The sequence below is a fragment of the Notothenia rossii genome, assembly GCF_949606895.1.
Source record: "Notothenia rossii genome assembly, chromosome: 7".
In the NCBI taxonomy this organism is placed as follows: Eukaryota; Metazoa; Chordata; class Actinopteri; order Perciformes; family Nototheniidae; genus Notothenia; species Notothenia rossii.
The window spans coordinates 8,379,231-8,390,865 of NC_136905.1; the positions used below are offsets into that span (position 1 = coordinate 8,379,231).

At 41.7% G+C, this 11,635-nt stretch overlaps 1 protein-coding gene across 1 annotated transcript; it reads left to right on the forward strand.

Annotated features, from left to right (window-relative positions):
* The first annotated feature begins 372 nt into the window (after nucleotides 1–372).
* dedd1 (death effector domain-containing 1) lies at nucleotides 373–11,041 on the forward strand. Its single transcript, XM_079694282.1, has 4 exons — nucleotides 373–897; nucleotides 1,061–1,141; nucleotides 1,456–1,596; nucleotides 9,239–11,041. The coding sequence occupies exons 1-4, from the start codon at nucleotides 423–425 to the stop codon at nucleotides 9,625–9,627; spliced, it is 1,086 nt and encodes a 361-aa protein (XP_079550408.1). The 5' UTR covers nucleotides 373–422; the 3' UTR covers nucleotides 9,628–11,041.
* The last annotated feature ends 594 nt before the right edge of the window (nucleotides 11,042–11,635 follow it).

Below are 11,635 nucleotides of genomic sequence, written 5' to 3' on the forward strand. Positions count from 1 at the left end.
GGGGGGGGGAAGGGGGATGTCCGGTGCCTTGCTCAAGGGCACCACAGCAGGGCAGTAGTTGAACTGGGGCATCTCCAAGTAGCAGTCCACACTCCATATTTAGGTCTGGTCGGGGACTTGAACCGGCAACCCTACGGCTCAGTCCAAGCCCGTACTGACTGAGCCACTGCCGGTTGGTGATTTAGCTACTAGCTAATTTCCATATTTCGGCCATTGTCAAGTAAGAGGCAACAGCTAGCTTTGTCGTCCTATAGCTATGGACCAACGCTTTCTCTGTATGTTTCATAGTGACTGGACACAAATATGTGTTTTAAAAAAATGTAAAGTTCAATAGTTAATGTTTTACACATCTGGTGTCCTGCTGGCATGTTTTCTTTATATCCTATGTAGGTGGGAAGGTGCAGAGGGGCTAAGGCAGACCCATGGCTGCAGTGCATCATCCGGGGTGCCCACACAGGGACTCGCTCTTCTGGGATGAAACAGACTGCCAAAACTACTATGGGATGTTGTCACTCCATGAGGTCTTTGAAGTAGTTGGTTGTCAGTTGACACAAACTGACATTGAGGTGTTGTCGTTCCTCCTGGATGAAGCTTGTCCTGCTCCTCACCCTCTCGACCCAACAGGGTGGACAGTTGAGCCGTGTGGGGACGATCCTAATGACCCAGGTGTTTCTCCGAGTCCTGAGCTGCTAAAGGCCTGGATGAAGTTGAAACCTCAGGGCTCCCAGGGTCCCCTCGTGGCCTCATGCACCCCTAAGAGTGGGCTCGAGCTGTTGTTAGAGCTGGAAAAGCGAGGCTACCTCAGCGACGGGAATCTGGAACCACTACTGCAACTGCTGAGAGTCCTCACTCGTCACGACCTGCTGCCGCTAGCGTCGCACAAGAGAAGACCGACAGGTGAGGTTCAATCACAGGAGTACCAATATCAGATTTTAAAGTGATGATGAGGGTTTGGGGGCATCTCTCTACAATGGCATGCTAGAACATGTCAGCAGTAGCTGCATTCCTGTACTAAGAGTCGTAGCCTGATGAGTACTAATCAATGTTTTTGTTTTTTTAGTAACTCTGGAGAGACTGATGCCTGACAGCAAAAAGCAGACAGAAATACCTCAACCATATTATGCACATCATTTGAGAACTGGTAAGTGCACTGGTAGTATTTGGTTCATTCTAAGTACAGGTTTCAGAGTTACTATAAACCTTTGAATCAGTCAAGAAGACGTACTGTCCAGTACCAGTGTTTATCATTCCTTCCACAGCATGTAACATGTTAACGATGCACTTGTTTTATTTAACACTTAATTTAGTTTGTTCCATTATTTTTGTTGTGCTAGGAATGCACATATTCATAATTAGAAACAGAAGTACAACTGTCAAACAGCAGACCCCCAAACATGTCCAAGCGTATGTGTCACTGTCCGAATTCCACAAACCAATAACATGCAACTTTCTCAGGTATTATCCCCCCTGTGACTGAGCTATCTGTCAGCAAGGGGAAGAAGAGGAGGGGAAATGGCTGGAGCGGCAGGCCCAAGAAAATAACAAGAACTGTCCCACCTCTGCCCCCTCCACCACAAGCACATCAAGACTTTTGCAGTAAGTCCCACACCTGCTTTACTGACCTGTCTCTCTGTTAGCTTTTTTCATCTTCTGCCTTCCTATCTTCATCCTGCCATGTCATCTCATCCATCATTTTCCTTTCTTTTCCTTATTTTCAATCTATTAACACCACATGCTCTATGTTGTCTCCCTGATTCTGATGTTGTTTGTCTATGCTGAACATCAGCTCGCGTTAAGGAGTCTTCATTCTTTCTTTTCAAAATGGAAAACCAAAGAAGCTTCAGGCACAAAAATCTTGCGTGTCCGCTGGTTTTAACTCCTTGCGAAACATCTGCATTCCAAATAAGTGTTTCAACTATGGTTGGTTCTCTCTTTTGGGGAAAAAAAGTGTTAAGAGCACACTTTTAAAAGAACTGGACCAATTACTATAATCCATTTGATCCTACAGTAAATATCATGAAGCAAAGCACCAGTCACACTAACACAAGTAAACCATGGAGGGAGTTTACCTCCAAAATGTCAACATACTATTACTGTTAAAAGCACCGCACAGGATTATTTTACACAGAGATACGCAGCGTACAAAGATCCGCCGTTAAGCCGGCTTAAAGTTTTCACACTGAACAAACGGAAGCATTAGCATAGCCCCAGTGTGTGGCTATAAGCTAGCATGGCGACATCACAGGATCAGAAGGAGTTGAACACAACAGCATCGGCGTAACAGCATTAGAACAAAAAGCTTAATTTTGAAGAACTTATCTTTGATTTTGGTTATATCACCTGCTAATAGACTATCTCTGCTACCATAGGAAACAACATGGTCGTTGCACTACACGTGTTTTTGAGCAAGCACTTGAATAAAAGTTGCTCGTTGACATGGTACATTTTACAATTATTTTTTTGTCTGAAGTATCTAATGGCACTAGAAGGTCAAAAACATAATCACTGTCTGCAGCGAATTATGGCTTCACGTCTCAAACACCAAACAATTAATAAAACGTTGTCTGATTGACAACTTTCAACAATTGATTACGCTGTTAGACACTTACTTCCCTTTCAGTTGGTTCCGTGGTTTCACATGTTTTTCATTTTTTTTTACGCTCCTACTATGTTGAGACTTACAGTATCTCCTTAACCGTCGTAATTAAACATGCAACATCAGGGGGATTTTATCACTGTATCCACTTCTCCATCTTTACAATCTTTTCCGCTCATTTCACCTTTTCTCTAACCCATTGGACTATGTTCAGCTGCTGCTATTGATATGAGCACAGACTTGTAGATTGTCTCCTGTCCTTTTGTCCACTCTGTACTGAAAGTTGTCCAGTCACCGCTAAACGCTGCCCTTGTTCTGCATTAATGTCCAGCTTGATACAAAGTTGTCACAATATTTAAATGTCCAACATCATATAAATTCCTGAAACATGTTTTTATGCAGTTCTTCGAAACAACCTAACTCCAGTGGGAAGCTGCTCTTTGTAATCCATTAGCAATGTCCTGTTCCACGATCTGTTGCCTGTCTTTGAATCAATCATTGCTACTTTCTCTGAGCCCAGTGAGATTGAGATAACACTAACATCAATTGCCCTTTTGTGTGACGTTTGCTAAGTCTTTCATGCCAACCGTTTCTATCCTCCATCATTGCCTGTTGCTCAGAAATACATCAAAGGACTGATGATTCTAGCTTTATTTTTTTATTTGAAAAAGCTGTTCAAGATGCGTGATGTGCCTGTGACTATAAACATATCGCTGTCTTCACTCCACATTTGATTCCACCAGGTTGTCTCAGGATTCTGACTCAGATCCAGTAACAGAGAATGGATCATGGAGACAGAGGGAGAGACTGAGGAACAAAACAAAAAAGTCTGTCACTCCACTAAGTCCATACTTACTGCAGTGTGTGTGATCATCTCAGTCATGCGCTCTATCACAACTCTGGGCCGATGCCTAAGGTAAAGGAGGCTCTCCCCCTTGCTTGTTACAGCAGGGGTTGGTGCTGCCACTTTGCTCTTTATTCGATGCCTGTGTTTCATAATGTAGCTGCCCCCTCCCCTGTCCCCCTCAGGAAACATAATTTGCTCCTTAAGAAATCATCCTGTAATGTTCTCTAGTGATGTGCACTGTGGATGATTCCTTATCTATTTCTGACGAGGGTTTTTGGTGTCAGTGTTTCACAGAACTCTTCAGCAGTAAGCCTCAATCAGCTCATATCTCAGTCTTAACCACTGTAATGGCGGTTAATGTCGAGAAAGATATTTATTTGCGGAACATATTCACAAACATGGCCAACTAACCTCTAGGTCTTTTGTAGAGCTGGGACTATAGAGTGCCACAGTGACCCGGAAGTAAACTCCTTCCGGTTCCTTTGACAAAAACCAATGCAATTTCTCCTTAGGATTTTGGAAAAATAGCTCGAAATGAGGTCTGTGCTTGTAGGGTAGACATGTGGAGATTATCTGGCTGAACCAAACGGGATCTGTCTCTTCAATTTGTGTCAACCACAGACCTTATTTCAAGCTATTTTCCAGCATTTGTCGAAGGAACCAGAAGTGGTAAAATAAAAAAAACGTACTTCCAGGTTTTAGGACGTGTCACTGTGGCACTCCATAAATGTACATAGTAAAAGTGTTGAAGTGAAGTGTACGACAATAGAAACACAAAAGTTAGCTTTACTACAGATAAAATGTGTGTAAAAAGACATTTTAAATGTGTGTTAAAAAGGTTGTTGCTTAATATTGCTCATTATATTTATTTATTTATTTAAAGCAACAATGTTATATTCGGTGTGCTAACCAACCAACTGGTTTTGTCCAGGTTATGTGAATGAACAGATCATTTTTTTGCGCACACAAAGAATGGAAAGCAAGTGGATTGTTAAGAGGTATTTACAGTGAGCAGTACAGGATTAAATGTTCTGATGCCACCTTTTTTAAGCTTTTATTTAGCTTTATAGATGTGGGTGTTAGTAAAGGGGAATTCATAAATATACTTAAATCTAAACGATATCGCATGACGAATAAAAATACGTTGGACATGTTTGTGAAGGTGTCAGTTTTTCCCGCATGTGGGAAGCCTTTTTGGGCCATCCTTTCCTCTCACACTATCCTCATTACAAGTGGTTTTAAACATCTGCCTTAATATTCACTCAACTCAATTCATCCTGGCTTACTGAAACTTCCTGTAAGCCAGCTATGGAGTCCAAAGCCAAAAGAAAAATGCTCATTTTTCACAGATCCTCGTCCTTTCAAAAGGGTCCTGGTCCTGAATTCAGAGAATCTAAACTGGACGGCTGTTTCGAAAATGCCCATGTAACCTTTTACTCAAGCAGTTCTGAGGAAAAATAAGCCAACAGTGCTCTGCTGAAGGAAGCTCCTGCTGTATCTTATCTCTGCCCCGTGTGAGCCCTGGGTGTGCGTTTGTCAAGAGGGAGCAGAGATAGATTCAGTCCAACGCTGGCCCCTAGCTTTCAAACAGACCTCCAATTCTTTTCATGACTCATCTCTCCGATCATTTTCAGTGAAGTGTCTCAATTACATGCTGACAATGACAACTGCCTGTTACAAATGCCCATAAGGTGTTTGTTACCTGAGCTCAGAAGTAGGTCTGTTCTATCTAAATGGGGTGCTTGTGAAGGCCTTACTTGCTTTAATGGACAAGTCTGATTTAATGTTGTGTTCGTAGCTTAAATAATGGGTCGGTGAAGGTGAGGGTAAGGGGATTGGTCAAGGTAAGAGTAGTCCCAAGCATCCCACTTAGACTCTAGTGTATATTGTAGAGCTAGAGTAAAGATGAGCTGATTAACTTGTCAGTACCAACTATTGCCCTGACTCAGACCTCATTACAACTAAGAGAAGTGAGTGCTGTGCCATGCCTGCTTGATGTTGAAAAAAACGACCCAGTCGACAGATGTCCAACCCACTTGTGCTTGTCTCTCTTCTCTTTCTCTCCTTTCTCTGTGTTCGCAGTTCTAAACAGACCAACATGTGTGTCAGGAAAACAGTATCCTTACACACTATCAGAAGGAGAGAACGAACTCTAAATGCTCAAACTACGCTCAAAATGGTACAGAGGGATTTTTGTCTATGGGGAAAAGAGAGTTCTGTCTGCCGCCTCTCAATACTCCCCTAACTCTCCACTCTCTTGGTCAGTCATTCAGCAGAAAAACGGATCGATAAAGAGTTGAAGCTCTCTGTGCCAAGTGACTCCTCGTAAATGGGTACTTAAACTTTTTTTTTTTTTTTTTTTTTTTTTTTTAGTGGGTTGGGGTTGAGATGAAGGAAGCCGAACAGGCTTGGTGTTTAAAGTGAGAAAATGAAAGCTGTGCCTCCTAATGTCCTGTCTAAGTGGATGTCTCTGTGTCTGATGAAGCGTGAAGTGCTCTGTAACCCTAACAAAATGACTATCATGGTGTTCCTGTGGCTTTAAATGGCCTTCTCCTCAGTGCCACTATCTCTACCTCCATCCTGCTCAGTATGAAATGGGAAGGCAGAAATGGAGGCCATCCATAAATACAGTAATTGCATGAAGGGCGGTTGTTTATCATAGCCACAGCCCTCACACAGTGTAATGATCCAAAAAGGTCGAACTGTTAACGGTGCTTTGGCTTAATATTTCACTCAGTCCATACTGAACACTGTATAAGAGCTAAAGGTTAGGTTACATGCAGACAGACGGATGCCCTGTTGGACACTTTGTGATCAATCAAAGTACAGAAATGGTGAAACAAATCTGCATTATTCAATAGGCCTGCAAGATGTTTTCAACCCCCACCTTTTTTTGCAACATTGAATAACAGTGCACTTTGTCAAAGTGAAAACTAATCTGCACAAATTCCTAAGTTATGGACCTTTTTCACAGCAGACATTTTGAGTTGACATGATAGAAAAAGCGAATTTGATAAAGCTTCCCTGCGAAAGAAGATGAGTAAAATCATCAAGTGTCCGTAGTAGACTTCTAGTTGTACATGGTTCAGTAATTGTGCGTTACATTACACTTTTGCACTTGAAGAGTAACATTAAGAGGCTAGAAGAATTAAAAACCTCATACCAAGTAAACAACTGAATCATAAACGTATTGGTTGTAATAGCTAAATGCTTCTTGAATCAAAAAATGGTTCCAAAACATTGTCCCAGTGAGCCAACATATACAACAGGGCCTCCCCTTAGTGAAATGCATCTATCATTAATAACTCTAAATACACCTGTGTTTTCCTTCCATTACATGTCAAAATTTCTGCCATGAAAAACGTTTATTGTGCTAAAAAGCATTTCTTTGTCAGGGTTATTTTACCGACTGCAGGCGGTGCTTTCTCCAGGATTACGCTGTTTGCGTTGTCAGAGCATAAAAGCACTTTGGAGTAAGAGATGTCTTGTAAATGTTTTTCTTTAATACTGATTTCAAATCTGTCTGAGGGTCACCAGTAATTCCCCTCTCAGTTCTTTTAGAGTTGTCTTAGGCCTCCCGGTATGGTTAAGTATTCAAATACGGTATGTCCTAAGCCCGATTTTTGGGATTGCTCGGACTGTGTTAAAGGGCACCATTTGCTTTGCTACGTAAATACGTACCCTTCCCATGAGTATTACTTTTAAATGATCAACCAGAAACGGTTGCATTTTTATTGTGTAATGTTTTTTTTCATGATGCCCCTTTTTGCCAAAGTAACCAATAGCTGAAGTCCACTGTTAATCAATGTTGTAAAACTAAACCATGAAAAAAGGGGAATTAATTCTCAGTATTGGCACTTTACGTTCTCTGAAGACAGTCATGATCTATGTTATGACACATAAAGCAGGTGTGGGACAATGTATCAAACTTTTATCTGTATGTTTTGGTAAGATTTGCAGACTAATATCAGTTATTTAAGACACTGTAATAGAAAAAAGGTTTAAGAAATTGTCAAATCACAATCAAATATTCCTGTAAAATGTCAGTGTTTCATATTCCTGTACCATAAAACCTTTCCTTTGTATTAGCGAGCTGAAGTGTAAATTGAATGATTTCCATTTGCAAGTCTTATCCCCAACCGTGCATATTCTTAACATTTCCTGAGCCTCATCGATTAAGCGTCTCCTTTTATCCAGTGCTCTGTTTTCATAGTAATCTAATTACGGCCTTATGTAGCATGAATGCAAATGCCAGTGTTTGCTTATCGCTCTCCTACAAATGTTAAGACGTGCAAAATCAATGCCTTAATTCAACATTTGCATTTCTAATGTTGACATTTTCCAAACTTTCTCCCTCTGGAGCCATTCCCCACAGCCCCAAACAAAATATGCACAAAGAGGCCGTAAACGTGACTCTGGAGTTGAAACACTCACTGTGGAGCCCTAGCTACCGTAAAGGTTACCAGGTACAGATGAGATGAGTCTTCAAGTTGGGTCCTTGGTGCGCTCCTGTAATGATTCTGTACCTTAACCGAGACTCCAGTTATCATCTTCACATCAGAGTCATACGTTTGAGCTTTTAAGGCATTTTTTATTTTTTTTAATGGTGTCTTCAAGTGTTTTGTTTCCATTTCTCCTTTTTTTTTTTTTACGTCTGCCTGAGCTCCAAAGAGGTTTTGCAAAACCTAGAATGACTTCAAAACAGCTTGTAAACATGTTTCTAGTGAAATAGATGTCATCATCTACCTATGGTAGTTGATACTGTTAACCTCTACTAGGGGTTTTGAGTAGGAGGGATGGATTTTTGTTGCAGCAAAAGTCTTCAGCCGCTGGTTTCCACTCGAAGTCCTGGAATAATGACATGGTGGACGATCTCAGCGGTGTTCTTACTCAGTACAGTATGTATCCTCTGATCTTTCTCGCTGCGCTGTTGCATGACCACCAATCCTGTAACTCCGGATCTCCAGCAGCTATCTGTTCTCCGCATCAATCATGTTGATCAGAAAAGATCTGCCCTTTAGAAACTCCAGGCTGGAACAGAAAGCCTCTCCTGGGCTTCACACTGCTAAGTTGCTTTCATTACTTCCACCACAGAATTTGCTCAAGTTAATTTCCATATGTTCATTACACAAACAACAGCCCTGATTTATTTAGACCGTGCAGGACACTGAAAATTCTGATGCAATTTCTATTCACCGACGGCAGTCATCTAGCTAACAGCTGACATTATTCTTGAAATGTTGGAATTGCCTGGGAAGAAAAGAGACGACACTAATGGTTCAGTTGCAGAGTATTTCTCTCGATGCTCCAAAAGGTCACTTTTCACCAAAACAAGGTTGCAGCTGCACATAATGCAACAAATGCACAGTCTGGTCGATCTAGCCACAGGGCCTCTCATTATTACCAGTTTGCCTTGCTCTCCTGCAACATTATATCTTCACTTTGTCAAAGGATATTTCAGTGAACATTTTCTAGTCCAGTTAGTAGTCGAAATCACCTTTGGGAACTCTGGTGCTCTTCAAACCCCTTATTTATTTTTGAATCCTTGCTTAGTGTAACGACAATATAAACATATTTTAACAATATTGTCTTGTCCCTGTTTTTCTTCCCTTTTTTGTTTTTGATTCGATTTCCCTTTCTCTCTATTTCTGGACGTCCTCTACAATTCTACCCTTTTCCACTCTCTCTCCTTGTTCACTATCTTTAACTTTCCCTCACCATTCATTTTCTTCCTTCTACTCTCTCCCACCACACTTTTTCCACCTTTGGCTTCCTCCTCCCCCTTCTGTTATCAGATATCCGCCTGCGTGTCCGGGCCGAATACCTGGAGCACGAGTCGGCTCTCCGTGAGGGAGTCTCGTCGGACAAACAGCAGCCCCTGGAGCGGCAGTTTGAGTTGTTCAGCAAAGCCAACACTCTGCTTCACGCCAGAGACCTCGGGACCCTCGTCTGCGTCATCAAGTTCACAGATGTTGACAACCTGGAGTCCTTCTGGGCAGACTACCTCAGCGGAGCTCTGCTGGAGGCCATGAAGGGAGTCTTCATCACTGACTCCCTGAGGAGGGCCGCAGGCAGGGAGGACGTCCGCCTGATGATGAGTGTGGACCAGGACGACTATGAGAAAGGCCGAATGCTGCTGAGAGAGAGGAGAATGGTGTCGTCTAGTGAGGGTGGGGTGGACTGAGACTTGCTGGGATTATAGGCTTGTAAGATATTAACTTTAAATGATGGAATAATAAGAAATGATGTATGAAAATAAATGGTTCCAGGTTAATCTGCAACCATTTCCATGGCCTCCTTTTTTTTTTTTTGTTGCAATCCATGTGATAACCACTAGATGGCAGCTCTTACCATTGGTTGTTTGAAATCATAATCAGCCTTACATTTTCACAACAGTCAGATTTTGTGTTTTAAAATTACCTCTATTTTAAATAAAACTAAATAATAATTTGCTTTCATGAACAGGTGCCACTTTGTAGGACACCAGGATGAGGCAGGATCCATCAGGATATGTCTTCTTAGACTCAGTGAGAACAAGAGCAAGCAAGAGTGTGCCAAAATAAGTGGTAAGCCCCATGTAATATTATAAATATAAAATAAGATTATGAAATGAATGTTATGTTCAACAAGTGATAGAAAAATAACTACATACAAACACTTCTGAAATGAGAAAGGTGCTTCGTTTTCGAGAGCATGTTGTACTTGAAGACTTATAGTTCTAAGTAGCACTTCTTTATTTAAACTGATTTAAAGGACAAAGAAACTTGCCAAGTTAAGTTTCTGATCTTTTAAAAAACAACAGAGTAGAGCACAGATGGAAAAGTGGTCCTCGCTCGGTAAAGATTGACCCTTGTGTCCAACTTTGGAGAGTCGAGAACACGCATACACACCTAGATAACAAACATGGGATTCTCAGCCCTGTGTGCAACGATAACTCCACATGTGATTGCCGTGGTCAAGTGGATACGGCAGTTGCCAGTAGATGACAGCAGTGATTAGGGCTAGTCCTCAGCAGACCATGGAAGATTCATCATCCAAAGCTTGTCAACAGACAACCAGATAATGCAACGGTGGCTTGTGCCCGTGCTTCTAGCTAGGCCTCGGCAAGTGCCTCTCTCAGCAAGTAAAGCAGAGGACAGCGCGTCGGTCAATAGAAGTGATGTTTGGGAGATCAAAATCAAAAGTGCACATCCCAGCTCACTCAGCCCTGCTATGTAGGCCCAGTAGAGTGGCTCACGGACAGCTGTCGACTCACCCTGCTGGAACTAATGCCTGGACTTCACTCATAGAAGACGATCAATAAGCCCCCCCTCCGAACAGCCACGACTTAAGCAGGCAGTCTCGCTACTGTCTGAAGGGCAGGCAGGCCAGGCAGAGGGAGGGACAATGGACATATTTCTGTTTTGTTAAGTGTTGTTTTGATACTGAATTTGTACGTATAATTTTGATTGTACTGTATACTCATAAAAGGAAAAACAAATTCAGGGAAACATTTGTTAAAAATAAGAATTTCTGTTGGAATGCCAATTCTTTTGGTGGATGTCTGTCTATATATGACATATTATTTCTGGTGAATAATAAAAGTTTACTGGCCTAAAGCTGTTTTTGCACTTTGACCTTTATTGTATCAAAAACTTAAAATGTACCATTTGTAATCTTTGCTGTCAATGTCATGCAAGCGAAGCACATTTGTAAATGCATCACTTCCGTCACTCCAGCACCACAGTCGTCCATAGAAATTGGGAATTAACATTTTATGGAAAAGCTGTTGCTTTAACAATCCGAACCAAACCAGACAGCTGTCACTCTCTATATATATTATATTTGAAAAAAATATTACACTCAACACAATTCATTCAAGTCCTTTTTGACTATTCTGCCTGTAGAAGGGAGGCGTGTGGTGCAGTGTGCGTTGGTGTTCGGATCAGGGGGTCACAGGTTCAAACCCCACTGCAGTCAGCCTGTTGTGTCCCTGGGCAAGACACTTTACCCCAAATTGCTCCTGTGGGGATTGTCCACAGTATTGAGTATGTGAGTCGCTTTGGATAAAAGCGTCTAACAAGTGACATGTAATGTAGAAAGATTAAATGTAAGCCTTATAAAAATCAAACTGAAACCCCTAAAGCACCTCTGCATCTTTTAGAATTTTTAGTTGTCTGTTTTTTCTCCTCAGTTCTCAGTTAGTCGTTTCC

Bases quoted from the DNA above. Each gene is read 5' to 3' on its own strand.
- dedd1 (XM_079694282.1), top strand. From the start codon at position 423: ATGGCTGCAGTGCATCATCCGGGGTGCCCACACAGGGACTCGCTCTTC. The intron at 1,142-1,455 runs GTAAGTGCACTG...CAACTTTCTCAG, and splicing joins TGCACATCATTTGAGAACTG to GTATTATCCCCCCTGTGACT. The intron at 1,597-9,238 runs GTAAGTCCCACA...TTCTGTTATCAG, and splicing joins AGCACATCAAGACTTTTGCA to ATATCCGCCTGCGTGTCCGG.